General features: G+C 48.1%; 1 protein-coding gene across 1 annotated transcript in view; it reads right to left on the bottom strand.

Annotated features, from left to right (window-relative positions):
- Positions 1-24,426, bottom strand: part of adamts16 (ADAM metallopeptidase with thrombospondin type 1 motif, 16) — a 118,019-nt gene that overhangs the window by 88,306 nt on the left and 5,287 nt on the right. The window contains 7 exon segments of the mRNA XM_076971354.1: positions 36-168; positions 2,349-2,486; positions 2,666-2,771; positions 4,516-4,675; positions 5,422-5,505; positions 6,754-6,956; positions 8,072-8,444. Of these exon segments, the coding sequence (XP_076827469.1) occupies positions 36-168; positions 2,349-2,486; positions 2,666-2,771; positions 4,516-4,675; positions 5,422-5,505; positions 6,754-6,956; positions 8,072-8,444 (1,197 nt within the window).

The following is a 24,426-nucleotide window of genomic DNA, read 5'->3' as shown; positions in this document are numbered from 1 at the left end:
CTGGTTTCACGTGTGACGCCCTCCGGTGGTGAAACCTGACACTGCCCGAACTGCCACATATTAACGTAGCGTGTTGGCTCTGTTTCCACATGACGTCTGTAAATAGCACTTTTAAAGGATGAGGCTACGTCTAGACACTTGGCTGTGCTGGTGTGGGCCCCCGAATGCCTGATGGATGGTAGAGAGGATTTTATGTCAAGGGCAGAGATGTTAATTTGGGCCAACATGTTTTTGGGTGCAAGTCTGTTTGTTCCTGCCTGAGCAGCTAATAGGATCCAGCATGTGACTGGTGGGTCGTCTTTCTGAGGTGTGTCTACTTCTGGGAGAGCCTGCGTCTGACTCACTCCACTGGAGAGTGAATCATATGCACAGTGGCAGAGGAGACTGCTTCCTAACCACACCTGTGCACTAAGAATTAGAATTCAGCAAAGATGCAGGTCAATCTTTGACCAATGGCTTCCAGAGTTGTTATCTGGAGATGCCAAGAACAAGAGCATTAGGACAGTAGCTGCAGCAGTGTGTGTGCAGTTAGACACACTGCAGCGGTGTGTGTGCAGTTAGACACACTGCAGCGGTGTGTGTGTGCAGTTAGACACACTGCAGCGGTGTGTGTGCAGTTAGACACACTGCAGCGGTGTGTGTGCAGTTAGACACACTGCAGCGGTGTGTGTGCAGTTAGACACACTGCAGCGGTGTGTGTGCAGTTAGACACACTGCAGCGGTGTGTGTGCAGTTAGACACACTGCAGCGGTGTGTGTGCAGTTAGACACACTGCAGCGGTGTGTGTGCAGTTAGACACACTGCAGCGGTGTGTGTGCAGTTAGACACACTGCAGCGGTGTGTGTGCAGTTAGACACACTGCAGCGGTGTGTGTGCAGTTAGACACACTGCAGCAGTGTGTGTGCAGTTAGACACACTGCAGCGGTGTGTGTGCAGTTAGACACACTGCAGCGGTGTGTGTGCAGTTAGACACACTGCAGCGGTGTGTGTGCAGTTAGACACACTGCAGCAGTGTGTGTGCAGTTAGACACACTGCAGCGGTGTGTGTGCAGTTAGACACACTGCAGCAGTGTGTGTGCAGTTAGACACACTGCAGCGGTGTGTGTGCAGTTGGACACACTGCAGCGGTGTGTGTGCAGTTAGACTGTGTGTGCAGTTAGACACACTGCAGCAGTGTGTGTGCAGTTAGACACACTGCAGCGGTGTGTGTGCAGTTAGACACACTGCAGCGGTGTGTGTGCAGTTAGACACACTGCAGCGGTGTGTGTGCAGTTAGACACACTGCAGCGGTGTGTGTGCAGTTAGACACACTGCAGCGGTGTGTGTGCAGTTAGACACACTGCAGCGGTGTGTGTGCAGTTAGACACACTGCAGCGGTGTGTGTGCAGTTAGACACACTGCAGCGGTGTGTGTGCAGTTAGACACACTGCAGCGGTGTGTGTGCAGTTAGACACACTGCAGCGGTGTGTGTGCAGTTAGACACACTGCAGCGGTGTGTGTGCAGTTAGACACACTGCAGCGGTGTGTGTGCAGTTAGACACACTGCAGCAGTGTGTGTGCAGTTAGACACACTGCAGCGGTGTGTGTGTGCAGTTAGACACACTGCAGCGGTGTGTGTGCAGTTAGACACACTGCAGCGGTGTGTGTGCAGTTAGACACACTGCAGCAGTGTGTGTGCAGTTAGACACACTGCAGCGGTGTGTGTGCAGTTAGACACACTGCAGCAGTGTGTGTGCAGTTAGACACACTGCAGCGGTGTGTGTGCAGTTGGACACACTGCAGCGGTGTGTGTGCAGTTAGACTGTGTGTGCAGTTAGACACACTGCAGCAGTGTGTGTGCAGTTAGACTGTGTGTGCAGTTAGACACACTGCAGCAGTGTGTGTGCAGTTAGACACACTGCAGCGGTGTGTGTGCAGTTAGACACACTGCAGCGGTGTGTGTGCAGTTAGACACACTGCAGCGGTGTGTGTGCAGTTAGACACACTGCAGCGGTGTGTGTGCAGTTAGACACACTGCAGCAGTGTGTGTGCAGTTAGACACACTGCAGCAGTGTGTGTGCAGTTAGACACACTGCAGCAGTGTGTGTGCAGTTAGACACACTGCAGCGGTGTGTGTGCAGTTAGACACACTGCAGCAGTGTGTGTGCAGTTAGACACACTGCAGCGGTGTGTGTGCAGTTAGACACACTGCAGCGGTGTGTGTGCAGTTAGACACACTGCAGCGGTGTGTGTGCAGTTAGACACACTGCAGCGGTGTGTGTGCAGTTAGACACACTGCAGCGGTGTGTGTGCAGTTAGACACACTGCAGCGGTGTGTGTGCTAGCAGTGAGACAGAGCTGCTACTCACCTGAGAAAACGACTGAGATACTGGCGACTGCAGGAAGACCAGGAGAAGAGGCCGTTATGTCCAGCCAGTGTTGGGGACATGATATTACCAACGGACTTTTTACAGATGTTTCCCTCCCCATCATGGACCATTCCAAAACTGAAAACACCAAAACACCCTTATTCAGTTCATATAAATGTAAAACAGTTGGCATAAACCCCACTGCACGTCATTTCCAAAACAAACATGCTTGATCAGACAGTGACGTGTTCTGAAGGCACGTGTTGGCCTTCAGAAGTGTGTAGGGTTGTGTCTCAGGAAGGTCTCACAGATCTTACTTGTGTCCAGATTCATGAGCGATGGTGAAGGCCAACCCCAAGCCTGTGTCCTCGTTCACCGTGCAGCTACGGTACTTGCTGCACATCCCACTAATGGGGGCGAAGCCTGCAGGGGGAGACAGAGAGCCCTTTCATCACCACTCACAAATGCAACTACAGCACCTGCCCACAGTGAGCCATGGTAGAAATCACATCAGGATCAAGACCCCAGACAGTCATTTAACTCAAAGGAATCATGGAGAGATCCAGCAGCATTGCCAAGAGTTGGTTCACTTCAGAGACTCACATGACATGAAAGTCTCAAGCAGTTGAGTCGACTCCTGTAAAACTATGACCGGAGAGAGTGATATACATCCTGAAAAAGAAACGTGGCCACAGATTTCAGCTCAGACGTCTGCACACAGCACTGGGCTGCTCTGCAGGCTCTGGAGGGTGTGAGAGGAACGTGTTTCACATTTGTCTGTTTGGTTTTCAACAGAGCTACAAAAAGCTGGAGCACTACACCATGTGTGAGAGATAATGGTGTTGTGCTCATAAATCACTCAGGGTAGACACATCCAAAGTCTAAAATACACATTCCAGAAATGAATTATATATACTAAACATATTATAAATATATATAAAACCCCCAGAAAAGGAAGGAGCAGAATGTGTTGCTGATACTGAAGAGAACTCGTTTCTACTTGAATGGTCTGTCAACGTTGTGTATTTTTTAAATACATTTTTTTGCATCTCTGCTTTAATTTCTATGAATTTATGGACTTTTTCTTAATTGCTCTTTTTATGGGGTATTCTAGAAGTGCAGGCCTATCTACTGTTGAGTAGTTTTAGTAGGTGGGAGGGGGTGGTTGGTAAAGATGGTTTAAAAGGACAAAGGGCTAAAAGATATAACGCTAGCCTTTAATCTTCCTTTCACCTCAGAAGGATGCGAGATTCTCATTAGTGTCTCCTCCCCCGCTGTTCTGAGAGCTCTGCACTCCGAGGGCTTTGGGGGAGGTCTTAATCACAGCCCCAGTCACAAACACCAGGTTCCCAGGCACCTTTGAACCAAGGCCCTGGGGCTAAACAGCATGGCTAACAAGCTAACTGGGCTAGGGGGCTAAGCGCTTAGCCGCTTTGAAGTCACCAATGTGGGACTGAGAAGATGCCTTCGATTCTCAGAGGAAAGTGTTTAGATGTAAGGGCTGCTTCTTGTGAACTTCTTACACCATCATCTGTGTTGGGGGAAAACTATGGGCTTGAACTATGTGCTTGAACCCACACCTACTGGCCAGCCTGAATCACAAGACAGACTGGGTAGTTTTGATCAGTGAGAGGGTTATAAATTGGATGTTTGTCAGTACCAAGATCCCTTTTGTATCCCTGGACAAGACATCAAATCCCTACTGCCCCAGACACTAAGCCCTTACTGCCACAGACACCTAATCCCTACTGGCCCAGACCGAAACCAGCACTGGCTCAGACACTAAACTCCTACTACCCCAGCTACTAAACCACTTCTACTCCAGATCTCGATATACTACTGGCTCAGACACTAAACCCGTACTGCCACAGATACCAGATCCCCTACTCCCACATAGATAACTCCCTCTGTCCCAGACATTTACACCATGTAGTCCAGACACATAAGACCAATTCCACAAGACCCTGAACAGCTGTTGTGGAGTTTAACAAATCGAAACCTTCTCCATGGTATCACACTGTGGTTCAGAAGGACCAGAGTCCAGCACAGCTTGGACTGAATTACTGTGTGAATTTTACAGGATGCTGATTCAAGTTTTTGCATTTCATCTCCTAATGACTGTAACTGTATTGGCAGAAAGACACTAGCCGTGGATCAGTTGTCTCACCCAGAGTATCACAAGGCTCATTCTTCCATGAGCAGATGTCCAGTCCTGTGAGGAGGATGGCGTGGTCATGACGATGGCCTTCCCGTCCCACCAGCCCTGACTGCCATTGGCAGAAACTGTTCAGGGTGTGATCAGCATGGTGACCAATCACTAGCCCGTCCTGAGAGAGATGAACAGACAGAGAGGAACAGATATGGGAGCAAAGAAAACGTTGGTAACACACATGAGGAGAGAGGAGAGGAGATGGGAGGAGAGGGGACAGGAGGAGAGGTGAGGAGAAAAGAGCAGAGGAGAGAGGAGGAGAGTGGAGGAGCAGTAAGGAGAGGGGAGAAGAAAGGAGGGGCATAAAGGGTAGGAGAGGGGAGGAGAAGTGAGGAGAGGTGAGATGATTATCGTCTGGAGAATAGGCCATGGTACAACACGAACCCTCCACAGAGTAATTCTCCACTGTCCTTCTTAACCCTCTTTTATTTAATAAGTCTACAGACAATTAACTTCACAGGACAAGCAGAAGGCAATGTGGGTAACTGGCACTAATCACACAGCCAAAAGAGGAGACTGCAGTGACTGTCTGCATTCCTCAACCTGCAAGGCTGTGTGTGTGTGTGTGTGTGTGTGTGTGTGTGTGTGTGTGTGGTACAGCAGGTGTATCAGTGTCAGGGCTGTGTGGGTCCGTGTTCCCAGACACCGTGCTCAGACAGGAGAATGCCGTCACTGTAAAATGAGGTCATTCCAGGTGTCCTGGGTCAGAGAAACGAGTCTCTCAACGTTAATTTAAAAAACCCCTTTTTCACAAAAAATGGAAGACTTGCTTCCAAGTAAGCATTGGATTACCTGCCCAGTAGAGACATATATATGAGCAGACATAACGCAAAATAAGAGTGGACATGTGGACATGTCCCTCACCTGGTCCTCAGGCAGAAGGATCAAGCCCACAATCACTATGCTGATGTCCCCTCCTACGGTTCCATCCTTAAACAGGGCAGAGACCTGCACAGGGAAAGACGTCCACATTTTAGTTAAACATACTCTTAAAGTTTTAGATGTGAAGTCCAACAGCTTTCATAGCTGTTAGTGTTGAGAACTCTTATTTAAATATGTGAAGTTTTGGGCCACTGTAGCAAACAAAGGCAAGGCGCTCATCTCTCCAGGGGTGCCACAGAGCAGCCCCGTACTGTAGCGGCCCCGTACTGTAGCGGCCCCGTACTGCAGCGGCCCCGTACTGTAGCGGCCCCGTACTGTAGCGGCCCCGTACTGTAGCGGCCCCGTACTGCAGCAGCCCCGTACTGCAGCAGCCCCGTACTGCCTGTCCCTACTAGAGAAACCAACGTGTGAACCGTAGAATACTCTCACTCACCACCCTACTCAGGCTTTTATTTTCAGTTATTTATTGTGGGTGTGTCACATTACTGTATTTGTTTTGTACTGGTGTATGCGCTTAGTATTTATGAATTACATGAATGTTTTATTTGTGCTAAATTATTATATCATTTATAGGTTGCCACTCAGAAACCTGGCCAAGGGAAACTGACTGTGTTTCTGTTGATTAATGAGAAATATTAATATATGAATAATATGAAATAACAAAAAATAAAAAAAAACATTAACGTAGAGATTATCTGCAGACTGTCCTTAGCAAAAAGGTAGTATACTTAAAGTTCATTTTATTAAGTATACTTCAGTAAAAGTATAGCAAGTATATATATTCACTTTACAGAACAGATACTTTAAGTGGACTAGAAAGTATACCAATTTAATACTTTTTCGACTAAATTAGAACATTTCTAGTAAAAAAAAAGTATACTCATAGTACACTTGAATAAACTTATTTTTGCTAAGGGTGGCTACAGCAATTTGCTTTAAAAAGAAAGAGAAACTTGTGATAAGAACTTTTGCCTGATGTCTGATCTGTCCTGCCGTGCCATCCTCAGAAACAGAGTTGCAGGGGAGTCTCAGTCTCAGGGCGTAAAAAGCTCAGGTGTCATAACCCAGTCACTGGACCTGTGTACAACACCTTTAGCTTCAGTTTGTTTTGTCTTTCCAGAAACAGCTCAGTGTGGAAACACCTGATTGCGCTCAGGTGTCTGCACCAACACCCCCAACTCATGTTATGTTACAATAAGGATGGATGATCCATGAGTGAAACAGAGGAGAGAAGAATGGGGGGAAGATTCAGAGAGACAGAAGGATGGAGGAGTACATGTATGGAGGGATGACTGCCACGGGTGGAGCATTCACCATGTTGAGGACAGTGAGGACGTAGGTGGTGATGTTCTCGTGACCATGGTTCTCCATCATCTTACGGTCCACCACCACCAGCGTCTCAACGTTTAACTTCTGGTTAGGTGGAGGTGGAGGTGCCACCAACCGCTTCACTCTGGGTGGTAACTGGTACTCATCAGGCAGGATGTAGATGTCCTCATCGGGGGCCTTAGGCATGTCTGTCGGAGGAAGAAAGGATCGAAGCCAAGATGTCAAAAAGTGTCTCAAAAACACTGGCTCTTATGATGGGACTGTTTGCAGGTTCATAATGTAAAGACACACACACACACACACACACACACACACACACACACACACACACACACACACACACACACACACACACACACACACACACACACACACACACACCTGCAGGCTCAGTTTGAAGTCACTTTGAGAGGATGGAAAAGGAGTGACAGAACTTTAGCTACACAGACGTCTAGAGGTGGTTGACCAGCTGATGATCACCACATAGCCATGAATGCTGCCCTATAGAGCCTACAGGAATCAAACCACTCGTCATATTCCTCCGCCAGGCTGATGAGCCCTTATATGCCCTAATGGGTTATATGGGGTCTTAAGTCAGTACTGAGTTGTTATGTATAAAGCTTAGGTTTCCCACAGCAAATGTTGACATGGAGAGCTTGAAGAGCAGGTGAGGGAGTCACATGACCTTATCCAAACACTACACAGGTGTGTGATGAAGTCATGAGGATGAAGTGTAAACAGGCAGGGGCTTCCCCTCGACCAGGTGCAACTCCGTCACACTTACCCCACCAGTACACAGTAAATACACACCCAGGAGAGTGTGTTTAACAATCATGTGGGTGACCTTCACACAGGAGAGTGTGTTTAACAATCATGTGGGTGACCTTCACACAGGAGAGTGTGTTTAACAATCACTCATGGACCTGGTTGCAGGTAGTTTTGAGGTAGACTCAGATTGTGAAACCTCTGAACATTCAAACATTCAAAGGGTCTTAACTCATGTCATGAACTCAACACAACCATGAACTCAACAGAACTATGAAGTCAAAAATCATGAACTCAACAGAACCAAGAGAGAACCTTAACAGAGTCATGAACTCAACCAAGATCTCAACAGAGATCTCAGCAGATTTGAATAGAGCAGAAGACATGTACAACTGTAAGATTAATGTAATGTTTAATATAGAATAACACATCACAGAATAATACAAGATAAAGCAATGTAGTGTCATATAGAATGATGTAATTCAGTGTAATGCAGAGTTATATATATTTCATGGTGAAACAGAATTAGCTTACATACATTTCTTTCGTCTTCCACAGTAGTGCTGTCTCTGCTGTGTGCCATGCCTGTAGTTGCTACGCTGACTGTGGCGTCCGTGGTGATGGTTTCTAGGCTGCACGTGTGTAGAGCGTGTGGGTCTCCTGCTATCTCTGTGTTCACCCATGACCTCTCTCTCTCCCCCACGGGCTTCCTGCGCTCTGGCTGAGGTCCTGTCTCTCCTTCCACCTGTCTGTGGTGATGCGTGTCCTCTGTCTCTCCCTCCACCTGTCTGTCTTTTGTAGAGGATGTGAGGGTGGTGGCCAGGTGGTGCTGTGTAGTTTTCTGTCTGTAGTTGCTTGTGAATCAGTGGCCTGAGGTAGTAATCAGCATCCACAGTCCGGATCAGACCTGACTACAGGGAAACGCACAGTAATCAGACCTGACTACAGGGAAACACACAGTAATCAGACCTGACTACAGGGAAATGCACTGTAATCAGTCCTGACTACAGGGAAACACACTCCAATCAGACATGAATACAATGAAACACACTTACAGATTATCAGACCTGTCTACAGTAAACACACACACACACACACACACACACACACACACACACACACACACACACACACACACACACACACACACACACACACACACACACACACACACACACACACACACACACACACACACACACACACCCCCCAGACCTGACTACAAGGTTAAAATACACTAATCAGACCTTACTAAAGGGTTAGCACACACAGTGTTAATCCTGTAGTCAGGCCTGTTCAGTATCAGCTCTGTTAGCCAGGCAACGACACATCTCAAAGCAACCAAACTTTCAAACCTTTGTAAAGTAGAACGGGCAGAAGAGCGGTGTGTGTGAGGCCAGCCCTGCGGGTGAAGCTCCAGAACTAAACTACACCCCATCAAACAAAGGACCACAGTTCAAGCTCTGAAAGGCTCATTTTATTTTGTGTTACTCATAAACAGAGGAATGGAAACTTCCGTTTAGGTTCAACATTGACCCAGAGTTCCCAAGACCCCAATATCTCTGCCATTTCACGCCATCCAAGGCCAGTTCAGAGGTCAAACTCCCAAAAGCCTGTCAGCACAGTCTGAGCTCCCCACACTGGGCTGACGTCAGTGCTGCCTCCCCAGCAAGAACGGAGGAGCAGAACCATCTATGGGCCCCAGCCAGACCAGGCCTGGGGTCACATCATCCGCCCCATCATGCACAGTGCCTCAGGTGCCTGGGGACCAGTACTGGTCATCTGGGACCCGGTCGTCAGGACAGGGTGTGTGTTCTGAAGCATTCATGTGATGATCTTTTATAAAAACCAGAATTTCATATTTTCTGAGTATGTGTGTGCACTCCAGCACACTGGCTGCCATTAACACACTTCTCTCACAGCACTCCTATACCCCACACCCTCCCCCCTCTACCCCACGCTCCTATACCCCACACCCTCCTCCCTCTACCCCACGCTCCTATACCCCACACCCTCCCCCTCTACCCCACGCTCCTATACCACACACCCTCCCCCTCTACCCCACGCTCCTATACCCCACACCCTCCCCCTCTACCCCACGCTCCTATACCACACACCCTCCCCCTCTACCCCACGCTCCTATACCCCACACCCTCCCCCTCTACCCCACGCTCCTATACCCCACACCCTCCCCCTCTACCCCACGCTCCTATACCACACACCCTCCCCCTCTACCCCACGCTCCTATACCCCACACCCTCCCCTTCTACCCCACGCTCCTATACCACACACCCTCCCCTTCTACCCCACGCTCCTATACCCCACACCCTCCCCTTCTACCCCACGCTCTTATACCCCACACCCTCCCCTTCTACCCCACGCTCCTATACCACACACCCTCCCCTTCTACCCCACGCTCCTATACCACACACCCTCCCCTTCTACCCCACGCTCCTATACCACACACCCTCCCCTTCTACCCCCACGCTCCTATACCACACACCCTCCCCTTCTACCCCACGCTCCTATACCACACACCCTCCCCTTCTACCCCACGCTCCTATACCACACACCCTCCCCCTCTACCCCACGCTCCTATACCACACACCCTCCCCCTCTACCCCACGCTCCTATACCACACACCCTCCCCCTCTACCCCACGCTCCTATACCCCACACCCTCCCCTTCTACCCCACGCTCCTATACCCCACACCCTCCCCCTCTACCCCACGCTCCTATACCCCACACCCTCCCCTTCTACCCCACGCTCCTATACCCCACACCCTCCCCCTCTACCCCACGCTCCTATACCACACACCCTACCCCTCTACCCCACGCTCCTATACCCCACACCCTCCCCTTCTACCCCACGCTCCTATACCACACACCCTCCCCTTCTACCCCACGCTCCTATACCACACACCCCTCCCCTTCTACCCCACGCTCCTATACCCCACACCCTCCCCTTCTACCCCACGCTCCTATACCCCACACCCTCCCCTTCTACCCCACGCTCCTATACCCCACACCCTCCCCCTCTACCCCACGCTCCTATACCCCACACCCTCCCCTTCTACCCCACGCTCCTATACCACACACCCTCCCCTTCTACCCCACGCTCCTATACCCCACACCCTCCCCCTCTACCCCACGCTCCTATACCCCACACCCTCCCCCCTCTACCCCACGCTCCTATACCACACACCCTCCCCCTCTACCCCACGCTCCTATACCCCACACCCTCCCCCTCTACCCCACGCTCTTATACCCCACACCCTCCCCCTCTACCCCACGCTCCTATACCACACACCCTCCCCCCCCCCCCCCCCCCCCCCCTACGCTTCTATACCCCAATCACCTATAATCGAAGAGCAACCTACAGAACCACCGATGGAGCCGACTCTAACTCCAGAATATTCCATCACGATGTCACTCTGGAGCAGCTTCTCCAGCTCAGGGGAGAATCTGACTGCTGGATTGTGCCCATGTTCAGCTCCAAGAAGAAGTACCACTTCCCTGTCCGTCTGCTGAGGGTCATTAGAGTAAATTCACACAAGGGCAGCTTGGTCTTGTAAAGCCAGCATGATTATGAATGAAAATCTTCCCTCACACTTTACATTATACACGTATAATGTGTTTGTAATGTATACTGATTGCTGAAATATCAGTGATCCATCAAATAAAGAGACACATATATTCTGTTCAGTCGGCACAGGGAAGTCCCATTAGAGCACATCCTTAAAACTCACTTTAGCCCCTTGAAAACTTATTTATGTGGCTCCAAATCAGACTCCATTTTTTTTATAGTTCTAAAAAAACTTTGACATTAGCATTGAAATTTCTGAAGGCAATAACAGCTCATCAATGAGAAACTCGGCCACGTTAAGAAGACTAATAAGTGGGAATAACAGGTCATGCTGAAAATCAACACTATGACGTAACCAGAGCGATGCTTAAACATCCCCCAACACAGCGATGGCATCACAGGGCCCGGTTACACGACTCTTCTGGCCCGAAACTGCCATCCCGTGGGTCCACTTTTCAGACCGGACACGCAGCTGTCAGCAACAGCGCTGGTGGACGCTGGCTGTCTGGGCCTGTTCCACGTGATCCCGGGCGAGGTGGCTCGAGGCCTCAGGCCGGGTCTGGACCCTTGTCAAACATAATCCTCTCAACGCCACCTCAACACTGTTTACGTTTGAACAACAGCCTTTGCGTGCTTGACTGTGCGTTTCACTGCTATCTCATGCATTCTGTTATGTCCAAGGTTATGTCCACAGCGACCTGGGTCAGCTAATGGGAGACATATCCCAATGATGTCATGTAGGTGGAGAACAAACAGGAACACAGAGAGGAAGAACAGCAAAACACATCTGAGGGAGGCAACACTGCAGGACCCTCAGTGCAGGACCCTCAGTGCAGGACCCTCAGTGCAGGACCCTCAGTGCAGGACCCTCAGCTCATGTAATGCTCAAAGGCTCGTCAGGTTCATTATGAGAAAGTTAATGGAAGAGCCAGATGATACCAACTCAGTGCACACACACGCGCACACACGCGCACACACACACACACACACACACACGAGTACTGGGGCCTCTGGTCATACACCCCGAGACCATGTCATCACACAAATGTCTTCACATTGGAATGTAAGTTCACTGTGCACTGTGTTTGCTGTTCATGGATCTTCCAAACTCTTACCCTAACACCTAACCCAAACTCTTACCCTAACACCTAACCCAAACTCTTACCCTAACACCTAACCCAAACTCTTACCCTAACACCTAAGCAAGAGAAGTTCTGCATAGGGCCTCTTATCAGCACCCTGTCAACTACTGGAAATACAACCAGTGACTCCCTGCTCTTCTCCCCACACCCTCCCCTCTACCCCACACTACTATAACCCACACCCTCCCCTCTACCCCACACTCCTATAACCCACACCCCTCTACCCCCACACTACTATAACCCACACCCTCCCCTCTACCCCACACTCCTATAACCCACACCCTCCCCTCTACCCCACACTCCTATAACCCACACCCTCCCTCTACCCCACACTCCTATAACCCACACCCTCCCCTCTACCCCACACTACTATAACCCACACCCTCCCCTCTACCCCACACTCCTATAACCCACACCCTCCCCTCTACCCCACACTACTATAACCCACAACCTCCTCCTCTACCCCACACTCCTATAACCCACACCCTCCTCCTCTACCCCACACTACTATAACCCACACCCTCCCCTCTACCCCACACTCCTATAACCCACACCCTCCCCTCCACCCCACACTACTATAACCCACACCCTTCCCTCTACCCCACACTCCTATAACCCACACCCTCCCCTCTACCCCACACTCCTATAACCCACATCATTCCCTCTACCCCACACTACTATAACCCACACCCTCCTCCTCTACCCCACACTACTATAACCCACACCCTCCCCTCTACCCCACACTCCTATAACCCACACCCTCCCCTCTACCCCACACTACTATAACCCACACCCTCCTCCTCTACCCCACACTCCTATAACCCACACCCTCCTCCTCTACCCCACACTCCTATAACCCACACCCTCCCCTCTACCCCACACTCCTATAACCCACACCCTCCTCCTCTACCCCACACTCCTATAACCCACACCCTCCTCCTCTACCCCAAACTACTATAACCCACACCCTCCTCCTCTACCCCACACTCCTATAACCCACACCCTCCCCCTCTACCCCACACTCCTATAACCCACACCCTCCCCCTCTACCCCACACTACTATAACCCACACCCTCCTCCTCTACCCCACACTCCTATAACCCACACCCTCCCCCTCTACCCGACACTCCTATAACCCACACCCTCCCCCTCTACCCCACACTACTATAACCCACACCCTCCTCCTCTACCCCACACTCCTATAACCCACACCCTCCCCTCTACCCCACACTCCTATAACCCACACCCTCCCCCTCTACCCCACACTACTATAACCCACACCCTCCCCCTCTACCCCACACTCCTATAACCCAAACCCTCCCCTCTACCCCACACTCCTATAACCCACACCCTCCTCCTCTACCCCACACTCCTATAACCCACACCCTCCTCCTCTACCCCAAACTACTATAACCCACACCCTCCCCTCTACCCCACACTCCTATAAATGATGATGCAGTAGTAGTGGTAGTGGGTAGTGGTTTGATGATGCAGTAGTAGGTGTAGTGGGTAGTGGTTTGATGATGCAGTAGTAGGTGTAGTGGGTAGTGGTTTGATGATGCAGTAGTAGTGGTTAGTGGGTAGTGGTTTGATGATGCAGTAGTAGTGGTAGTGGGTAGTGGTTTGATGATGCAGTAGTAGTGGGTAGTGGTTTGATGATGCAGTAGTAGTGGGTAGTGGTTTGATGATGCAGTAGTAATGGGTAGTGGTTTGATGATGCAGTAGTAGTGGGTAGTGGTTTGATGATGCAGTAGTAGGTGTAGTGGGTAATGGTTTGATGATGCAGTAGTAGTGGTTAGTGGGTAGTGGTTTGATGATGCAGTAGTAGTGGTTAGTGGGTAGTGGTTTGATGATGCAGTAGTAGTGGTTAGTGGGTAGTGGTTTGATGATGCAGTAGTAGTGGTAGTGGGTAGTGGTTTGATGATGCAGTAGTAGTGGTAGTGGGTAGTGGTTTGATGATGCAGTAGTAGTGGTAGTGGGTAGTGGTTTGATGATGCAGTAGTAGTGGTAGTGGGTAGTGGTTTGATGATGCAGTAGTAGTGGTAGTGGGTAGTGGATTGATGATGCAGTAGTAGTGGTTAGTGGGTAGTGGTTTGATGATGCAGTACTAGTGGTAGTGGTTTGATGATGCAGTAGTAGGTGTAGTGGGTAGTGGTTTGATGATGCAGTAGTAGTGGTAGTGGGTAGTGGTTTGATGATGCAGTAGTAGTGGTAGTGGGTAGTGGTTTGATGATGCAGTAGTAGTGGTAGTGGGTAGTGGATTGATGATTCAGTAGTAGTGGTTAGTGGGTAGTGGATTGATGATTCAGTAGTAGTGGTTAGTGGGTAGTGGTTTGATGATGCAGTAGTAGGTGTAGTGGGTAGTGGTTTGATGATGCAGTAGTAGGTGTAGTGGGTAGTGGTTTGATGATGCAGTAGTAGGTGTAGTGGGTAGTGGTTTGATGATGCAGTAGTAGTGGTAGTGGGTAGTGGGTTGATGATGCAGTAGTAGTGGTAGTGGGTAGTGGATTGATGATGCAGTAGTAGGGGTAGTGGGTAGTGGTTTGATGATGCAGTAGTAGTGGTAGTGGGTAGTGGTTTGATGATGCAGTAGTAGTGGTAGTGGGTAGTGGTTTGATGATGCAGTAGTAGTGGTAGTGGGTAGTGGTTTGATGATGCAGTAGTAGTGGTAGTGGTTTGATGATGCAGTAGTAGTGGGTAGTGGTTTGATGATGCAGTAGTAGTGGTAGTGGGTAGTGGATTGATGATGCAGTAGTAGTGGTAGTGGGTAGTGGATTGATGATGCAGTAGTAGTGGTAGTGGGTAGTGGTTTGATGATGCAGTAGTAGTGGTAGTGGGTAGTGGTTTGATGATGCAGTAGTAGTGGTTAGTGGGTAGTGGTTTGATGATGCAGTACTAGTGGTAGTGGTTTGATGATGCAGTACTAGTGGTAGTGGTTTGATGATGCAGTACTAGTGGGTAGTGGTTTGATGATGCAGTAGTAGTGGTAGTGGGTAGTGGTTTGATGATGCAGTAGTAGTGGTAGTGGGTAGTGGTTTGATGATGCAGTGGTAGTGGTAGTGGGTAGTGGTTTGATGATGCAGTGGTAGTGGTAGTGGGTAGTGGATTGATGATGCAGTAGTAGTGGTTAGTGGGTAGTGGTTTGATGATGCAGTAGTAGGGGTAGTGGGTAGTGGTTTGATGCAGTAGTAGTGGTAGTGGGTAGTGGTTTGATGATGCAGCAGTAGTAGGTGTAGTGGTTTGATGATGCAGTAGTAGTGGTAGTGGTTTGATGATGCAGTAGTAGTGGTAGTGGGTAGTGGTTTGATGATGCAGTAGTAGGTGTAGTGGGTAGTGGTTTGATGATGCAGTAGTAGGTGTAGTGGGTAGTGGTTTGATGATGCAGTAGTAGGTGTAGTGGGTAGTGGTTTGATGATGCAGTAGTAGTGGTAGTGGGTAGTGGTTTGATGATGCAGTAGTAGTGGTAGTGGGTAGTGGTTTGATGATGCAGTAGTAGTGGTAGTGGGTAGTGGATTGATGATGCAGTAGTAGGTGTAGTGGGTAGTGGATTGATGATGCAGTAGTAGGTGTAGTGGGTAGTGGTTTGATGATGCAATAGTAGTGGTAGTGGGTAGTGGTTTGATGATGCAGTAGTAGTGGTAGTGGGTAGTGGTTTGATGATGCAGTAGTAGTGGTAGTGGGTAGTGGTTTGATGATGCAGTAGTAGTGGTAGTGGGTAGTGGTTTGATGATGCAGTAGTAGTGGTAGTGGGTAGTGGTTTGATGATGCAGTAGTAGGTGTAGTGGGTAGTGGATTGATGATGCAGTAGTAGGTGTAGTGGGTAGTGGTTTGATGATGCACTAGTAGTGGTAGTGGTTTGATGATGCAGTAGTAGGTGTAGTGGGTAGTGGTTTGATGATGCAGTAGTAGTGGTAGTGGGTAGTGGTTTGATGATGCAGTAGTAGTGGTAGTGGTTTGATGATGCAGTAGTAGTGGTAGTGGGTAGTGGTTTGATGATGCAGTAGTAGTGGTTAGTGGGTAGTGGTTTGATGATGCAGTAGTAGTGGTTAGTGGGTAGTGGTTTGATGATGCAGTAGTAGTGGTAGTGGGTAGTGGTTTGATGATGCAGTAGTAGTGGTAGTGGGTAGTGGTTTGATGATGCAATAGTAGTGGTAGTGGGTAGTGGTTTGATGATGCAGTAGTAGTGGTAGTGGGTAGTGGTTTGATGATGCAGTAGTAGTGGTAGTGGTTTGATGATGCAGTAGTAGGTGTAGTGGGTAGTGGTTTGATGATGCAGTAGTAGGTGTAGTGGGTAGTGGTTTGATGATGCAGTAGTAGGTGTAGTGGGTAGTGGTTTGATGATGCAGTAGTAGGTGTAGTGGGTAGTGGTTTGATGATGCAGTAGTAGTGGTAGTGGGTAGTGGTTTGATGATGCAGTAGTAGTGGTAGTGGGTAGTGGTTTGATGCAGTAGTAGTGGTAGTGGTTTGATGATGCAGTAGTAGTGGTAGTGGGTAGTGGTTTGATGATGCAGTAGTAGTGGTAGTGGTTTGATGATGCAGTAGTAGGTGTGGTGGGTAGTGGTTTGATGATGCAGTAGTAGGTGTAGTGGGTAGTGGTTTGATGATGCAGTAGTAGTGGTAGTGGGTAGTGGTTTGATGATGCAGTAGTAGTGGTAGTGGGTAGTGGTTTGATGATGCAGTAGTAGGTGTAGTGGGTAGTGGTTTGATGATGCAGTAGTAGGTGTAGTGGGTAGTGGTTTGATGATGCAGTAGTAGTGGTAGTGGGTAGTGGTTTGATGATGCAGTAGTAGTGGTTAGTGGGTAGTGGTTTGATGATGCAGTAGTAGTGGTTAGTGGGTAGTGGTTTGATGATGCAGTAGTAGGTGTAGTGGGTAGTGGATTGATGATGCAGTAGTAGGTGTAGTGGGTAGTGGATTGATGATGCAGTAGTAGGTGTAGTGGGTAGTGGATTGATGATGCAGTAGTAGGTGTAGTGGGTAGTGGTTTGATGATGCAATAGTAGTGGTAGTGGGTAGTGGTTTGATGATGCAGTAGTAGTGGTAGTGGGTAGTGGTTTGATGATGCAGTAGTAGGTGTAGTGGGTAGTGGTTTGATGATGCAGTAGTAGGTGTAGTGGGTAGTGGATTGATGATGCAGTAGTAGGTGTAGTGGGTAGTGGTTTGATGATGCAGTAGTAGTGGTAGTGGTTTGATGATGCAGTAGTAGGTGTAGTGGGTAGTGGTTTGATGATGCAGTAGTAGTGGTAGTGGGTAGTGGTTTGATGATGCAGTAGTAGTGGTAGTGGGTAGTGGATTGATGATGCAGTAGTAGGTGTAGTGGGTAGTGGTTTGATGATGCAATAGTAGTGGTAGTGGGTAGTGGTTTGATGATGCAGTAGTAGTGGTAGTGGGTAGTGGTTTGATGATGCAGTAGTAGTGGTAGTGGGTAGTGGTTTGATGATGCAGTAGTAGTGGTAGTGGGTAGTGGTTTGATGATGCAGTAGTAGGTGTAGTGGGTAGTGGTTTGATGATGCACTAGTAGTGGGTAGTGGTTTGATGATGCAGTAGTAGGTGTAGTGGGTAGTGGTTTGATGATGCAGTAGTAGTGGTAGTGGGTAGTGGTTTGATGATGCAGTAGTAGTGGTAGTGGTTTGATGATGCAGTAGTAGTGGTAGTGGTTTGATGATGCAGTAGTAGTGGTAGTGGGTAGTGGTTTGATGATGCAGTAGTAGTGGTTAGTGGGTAGTGGTTTGATGATGCAGTAGTAGTGGTTAGTGGGTAGTGGTTTGATGATGCAGTAGTAGTGGTAGTGGGTAGTGGTTTGATGATGCAGTAGTAGTGGTAGTGGGTAGTGGTTTGATGATGCAGTAGTAGTGGTAGTGGGTAGTGGTTTGATGATGCAGTAGTAGTGGTAGTGGGTAGTGGTTTGATGATGCAGTAGTGGTAGTGGGTAGTGGTTTGATGATGCAATAGTAGTGGTAGTGGGTAGTGGTTTGATGATGCAGTAGTAGTGGTAGAGGGGTAGTGGTTTGATGATGCAGTAGTAGTGGTAGATGGTTTGATGATGCAGTAGTAGGTGTAGTGGGTAGTGGTTTGATGATGCAGTAGTAGTGGTAGTGGGTAGTGGTTTGATGATGCAGTAGTAGTGGTAGTGGTTTGATGATGCAGTAGTAGTGGTAGTGGGTAGTGGTTTGATGATGCAGTAGTAGTGTTAGTGGGTAGTGGTTTGATGATGCAGTAGTAGTGGTTAGTGGGTAGTGGTTTGATGATGCAGTAGTAGTGGTAGTGGGTAGTGGTTTGATGATGCAGTAGTAGTGGTAGTGGGTAGTGGTTTGATGATGCAGTAGTAGTGGTAGTGGGTAGTGGTTTGATGATGCAGTAGTAGTGGTAGTGGGTAGTGGTTTGATGATGCAGTAGTAGTGGTAGTGGTTTGATGATGCAGTAGTAGGTGTAGTGGGTAGTGGTTTGATGATGCAGTAGTAGGTGTAGTGGGTAGTGGTTTGATGATGCAGTAGTAGTGGTAGTGGGTAGTGGTTTGATGATGCAGTAGTAGTGGTAGTGGGTAGTGGTTTGATGATGCAGTAGTAGTGGTAGTGGGTAGTGGTTTGATGATGCAGTAGTAGTGGTAGTGGGTAGTGGTTTGATGATGCAGTAGTAGTGGTAGTGGGTAGTGGTTTGATGATGCAGTAGTAGTGGTAGTGGTTTGATGATGCAGTAGTAGTGGTAGTGGTTTGATGATGCAGTAGTAGTGGTAGTGGTTTGATGATGCAGTAGTAGGTGTGGTGGGTAGTGGTTTGATGATGCAGTAGTAGGTGTAGTGGGTAGTGGTTTGATGATGCAGTAGTAGTGGTAGTGGGTAGTGGTTTGATGATGCAGTAGTAGTGGTAGTGGGTAGTGGTTTGATGATGCAGTAGTAGGTGTAGTGGGTAGTGGTTTGATGATGCAGTAGTAGGTGTAGTGGGTAGTGGTTTGATGATGCAGTAGTAGTGGTAGTGGGTAGTGGTTTGATGATGCAGTAGTAGTGGTTAGTGGGTAGTGGTTTGATGATGCAGTAGTAGTGGTTAGTGGGTAGTGGTTTGATGATGCAGTAGTAGTGGTAGTGGGTAGTGGTTTGATGATGCAGTAGTAGGTGTAGTGGGTAGTGGATTGATGATGCAGTAGTAGGTGTAGTGGGTAGTGGATTGATGATGCAGTAGTAGGTGTAGTGGGTAGTGGTTTGATGATGCAATAGTAGTGGTAGTGGGTAGTGGTTTGATGATGCAGTAGTAGTGGTAGTGGGTAGTGGTTTGATGATGCAGTAGTAGGTGTAGTGGGTAGTGGTTTGATGATGCAGTAGTAGGTGTAGTGGGTAGTGGATTGATGATGCAGTAGTAGGTGTAGTGGTTTGATGATGCAGTAGTAGGTGTAGTGGTTTGATGATGCAGTAGTAGTGGTAGTGGGTAGTGGATTGATGATGCAGTAGTAGGTGTAGTGGGTAGTGGATTGATGATGCAGTAGTAGTGGTAGTGGTTTGATGATGCAGTAGTAGTGGTAGTGGGTAGTGGTTTGATGATGCAGTAGTAGTGGTAGTGGGTAGTGGTTTGATGATGCAGTAGTAGTGGTAGTGGGTAGTGGTTTGATGATGCAGTAGTAGTGGTAGTGGGTAGTGGTTTGATGATGCAGTAGTAGTGGTAGTGGGTAGTGGTTTGATGATGCAGTAGTAGTGGTAGTGGGTAGTGGTTTGATGATGCAGTAGTAGTGGTAGTGGGTAGTGGTTTGATGATGCAGTAGTAGTGGTTAGTGGGTAGTGGTTTGATGATGCAGTAGTAGTGGTAGTGGGTAGTGGTTTGATGATGCAGTAGTAGTGGTAGTGGTTTGATGATGCAGTAGTAGTGGTAGTGGTTTGATGATGCAGTAGTAGTGGTAGTGGGTAGTGGTTTGATGATGCAGTAGTAGTGGTTAGTGGGTAGTGGTTTGATGATGCAGTAGTAGTGGTAGTGGGTAGTGGTTTGATGATGCAGTAGTAGTGGTAGTGGGTAGTGGTTTGATGATGCAATAGTAGTGGTAGTGGGTAGTGGTTTGATGATGCAGTAGTAGTGGTAGTGGGTAGTGGTTTGATGATGCAGTAGTAGTGGTAGTGGGTAGTGGTTTGATGATGCAGTAGTAGGTGTAGTGGGTAGTGGTTTGATGATGCAGTAGTAGTGGTAGTGGGTAGTGGTTTGATGATGCAGTAGTAGTGGTAGTGGGTAGTGGTTTGATGATGCAGTAGTAGTGGTAGTGGGTAGTGGTTTGATGATGCAGTAGTAGTGGTAGTGGGTAGTGGTTTGATGATGCAGTAGTAGGTGTAGTGGGTAGTGGTTTGATGATGCAGTAGTAGGTGTAGTGGGTAGTGGTTTGATGATGCAGTAGTAGTGGTAGTGGGTAGTGGTTTGATGATGCAGTAGTAGTGGTAGTGGGTAGTGGTTTGATGATGCAGTAGTAGTGGTAGTGGGTAGTGGTTTGATGATGCAGTAGTAGTGGTAGTGGGTAGTGGTTTGATGATGCAGTAGTAGGTGTAGTGGGTAGTGGTTTGATGATGCAGTAGTAGTGGTAGTGGGTAGTGGTTTGATGATGCAGTAGTAGTGGTAGTGGGTAGTGGTTTGATGATGCAGTAGTAGGTGTAGTGGGTAGTGGTTTGATGATGCAGTAGTAGTGGTAGTGGGTAGTGGTTTGATGATGCAGTAGTAGTGGTAGTGGGTAGTGGTTTGATGATGCAGTAGTAGGTGTAGTGGGTAGTGGTTTGATGATGCAGTAGTAGTGGTAGTGGGTAGTGGTTTGATGATGCAGTAGTAGTGGTAGTGGGTAGTGGTTTGATGATGCAGTAGTAGTGGTAGTGGGTAGTGGTTTGATGATGCAGTAGTAGTGGTAGTGGGTAGTGGTTTGATGATGCAGTAGTAGTGGTAGTGGGTAGTGGTTTGATGATGCAGTAGTAGGTGTAGTGGGTAGTGGTTTGATGATGCAGTAGTAGGTGTAGTGGGTAGTGGTTTGATGATGCAGTAGTAGGTGTAGTGGGTAGTGGATTGATGATGCAGTAGTAGGTGTAGTGGTTTGATGATGCAGTAGTAGGTGTAGTGGTTTGATGATGCAGTAGTAGTGGTAGTGGGTAGTGGATTGATGATGCAGTAGTAGGTGTAGTGGGTAGTGGATTGATGATGCAGTAGTAGTGGTAGTGGTTTGATGATGCAGTAGTAGGTGTAGTGGGTAGTGGTTTGATGATGCAGTAGTAGTGGTAGTGGGTAGTGGTTTGATGATGCAGTAGTAGTGGTAGTGGGTAGTGGTTTGATGATGCAGTAGTAGTGGTAGTGGGTAGTGGTTTGATGATGCAGTAGTAGTGGTAGTGGGTAGTGGTTTGATGATGCAGTAGTAGTGGTAGTGGGTAGTGGTTTGATGATGCAGTAGTAGTGGTAGTGGGTAGTGGTTTGATGATGCAGTAGTAGTGGTTAGTGGGTAGTGGTTTGATGATGCAGTAGTAGTGGTAGTGGGTAGTGGTTTGATGATGCAGTAGTAGTGGTAGTGGTTTGATGATGCAGTAGTAGTGGTAGTGGTTTGATGATGCAGTAGTAGTGGTAGTGGGTAGTGGTTTGATGATGCAGTAGTAGTGGTTAGTGGGTAGTGGTTTGATGATGCAGTAGTAGTGGTAGTGGGTAGTGGTTTGATGATGCAGTAGTAGTGGTAGTGGGTAGTGGTTTGATGATGCAATAGTAGTGGTAGTGGGTAGTGGTTTGATGATGCAGTAGTAGTGGTAGTGGGTAGTGGTTTGATGATGCAGTAGTAGTGGTAGTGGGTAGTGGTTTGATGATGCAGTAGTAGGTGTAGTGGGTAGTGGTTTGATGATGCAGTAGTAGTGGTAGTGGGTAGTGGTTTGATGATGCAGTAGTAGTGGTAGTGGGTAGTGGTTTGATGATGCAGTAGTAGTGGTAGTGGGTAGTGGTTTGATGATGCAGTAGTAGTGGTAGTGGGTAGTGGTTTGATGATGCAGTAGTAGGTGTAGTGGGTAGTGGTTTGATGATGCAGTAGTAGGTGTAGTGGGTAGTGGTTTGATGATGCAGTAGTAGTGGTAGTGGGTAGTGGTTTGATGATGCAGTAGTAGTGGTAGTGGGTAGTGGTTTGATGATGCAGTAGTAGTGGTAGTGGGTAGTGGTTTGATGATGCAGTAGTAGGTGTAGTGGGTAGTGGTTTGATGATGCAGTAGTAGTGGTAGTGGGTAGTGGTTTGATGATGCAGTAGTAGTGGTAGTGGGTAGTGGTTTGATGATGCAGTAGTAGGTGTAGTGGGTAGTGGTTTGATGATGCAGTAGTAGTGGTAGTGGGTAGTGGTTTGATGATGCAGTAGTAGTGGTAGTGGGTAGTGGTTTGATGATGCAGTAGTAGGTGTAGTGGGTAGTGGTTTGATGATGCAGTAGTAGTGGTAGTGGGTAGTGGTTTGATGATGCAGTAGTAGTGGTAGTGGGTAGTGGTTTGATGATGCAGTAGTAGTGGTAGTGGGTAGTGGTTTGATGATGCAGTAGTAGTGGTAGTGGGTAGTGGTTTGATGATGCAGTAGTAGTGGTAGTGGGTAGTGGTTTGATGATGCAGTAGTAGGTGTAGTGGGTAGTGGTTTGATGATGCAGTAGTAGTGGTAGTGGGTAGTGGTTTGATGATGCAGTAGTAGGTGTAGTGGGTAGTGGATTGATGATGCAGTAGTAGTGGTAGTGGGTAGTGGTTTGATGATGCAGTAGTAGTGGTAGTGGGTAGTGGTTTGATGATGCAGTAGTAGTGGTTAGTGGGTAGTGGTTTGATGATGCAGTAGTAGTGGTAGTGGGTAGTGGTTTGATGATGCAGTACTAGTGGTAGTGGTTTGATGATGCAGTAGTAGGTGTAGTGGGTAGTGGTTTGATGATGCAGTAGTAGTGGTAGTGGGTAGTGGTTTGATGATGCAGTAGTAGTGGTAGTGGGTAGTGGATTGATGATGCAGTAGTAGTGGTAGTGGGTAGTGGATTGATGATGCAGTAGTAGTGGTTAGTGGGTAGTGGTTTGATGATGCAGTAGTAGGGGTAGTGGGTAGTGGTTTGATGATGCAGTAGTAGTGGTAGTGGGTAGTGGTTTGATGATGCAATAGTAGTGGTAGTGGGTAGTGGTTTGATGATGCAGTAGTAGTGGTAGTGGTTTGATGATGCAGTAGTAGTGGGTAGTGGTTTGATGATGCAGTAGTAGTGGGTAGTGGTTTGATGATGCAGTAGTAGTGGGTAGTGGTTTGATGATGCAGTAGTAGTGGGTAGTGGTTTGATGATGCAGTAGTAGGTGTAGTGGGTAGTGGTTTGATGATGCAGTAGTAGGTGTAGTGGGTAGTGGTTTGATGATGCAGTAGTAGTGGTAGTGGGTAGTGGTTTGATGATGCAGTAGTAGTGGTAGTGGGTAGTGGTTTGATGATGCAGTAGTAGTGGTAGTGGGTAGTGGTTTGATGATGCAGTAGTAGGTGTAGTGGGTAGTGGTTTGATGATGCAGTAGTAGTGGTAGTGGGTAGTGGTTTGATGATGCAGTAGTAGTGGTAGTGGGTAGTGGTTTGATGATGCAGTAGTAGTGGTAGTGGGTAGTGGTTTGATGATGCAGTAGTAGGTGTAGTGGGTAGTGGTTTGATGATGCAGTAGTAGTGGTAGTGGGTAGTGGTTTGATGATGCAGTAGTAGTGGTAGTGGGTAGTGGTTTGATGATGCAGTAGTAGTGGTAGTGGGTAGTGGTTTGATGATGCAGTAGTAGGTGTAGTGGGTAGTGGTTTGATGATGCAGTAGTAGGTGTAGTGGGTAGTGGTTTGATGATGCAGTAGTAGGTGTAGTGGGTAGTGGTTTGATGATGCAGTAGTAGGTGTAGTGGGTAGTGGTTTGATGATGCAGTAGTAGTGGTTAGTGGGTAGTGGTTTGATGATGCAGTAGTAGTGGTTAGTGGGTAGTGGTTTGATGATGCAGTAGTAGTGGTTAGTGGGTAGTGGTTTGATGATGCAGTAGTAGTGGTAGTGGGTAGTGGTTTGATGATGCAGTAGTAGTGGTAGTGGGTAGTGGTTTGATGATGCAGTAGTAGGTGTAGTGGGTAGTGGTTTGATGATGCAGTAGTAGTGGTAGTGGGTAGTGGTTTGATGATGCAGTAGTAGGTGTAGTGGGTAGTGGTTTGATGATGCAGTAGTAGTGGTTAGTGGGT

This window comes from Brachyhypopomus gauderio, chromosome 13, assembly GCF_052324685.1.
Source record: "Brachyhypopomus gauderio isolate BG-103 chromosome 13, BGAUD_0.2, whole genome shotgun sequence".
Taxonomy (NCBI): Eukaryota; Metazoa; Chordata; class Actinopteri; order Gymnotiformes; family Hypopomidae; genus Brachyhypopomus; species Brachyhypopomus gauderio.
Note: the sequence above shows the minus strand (reverse complement) of the source record. Positions and strands in the feature narration are given on the sequence as shown.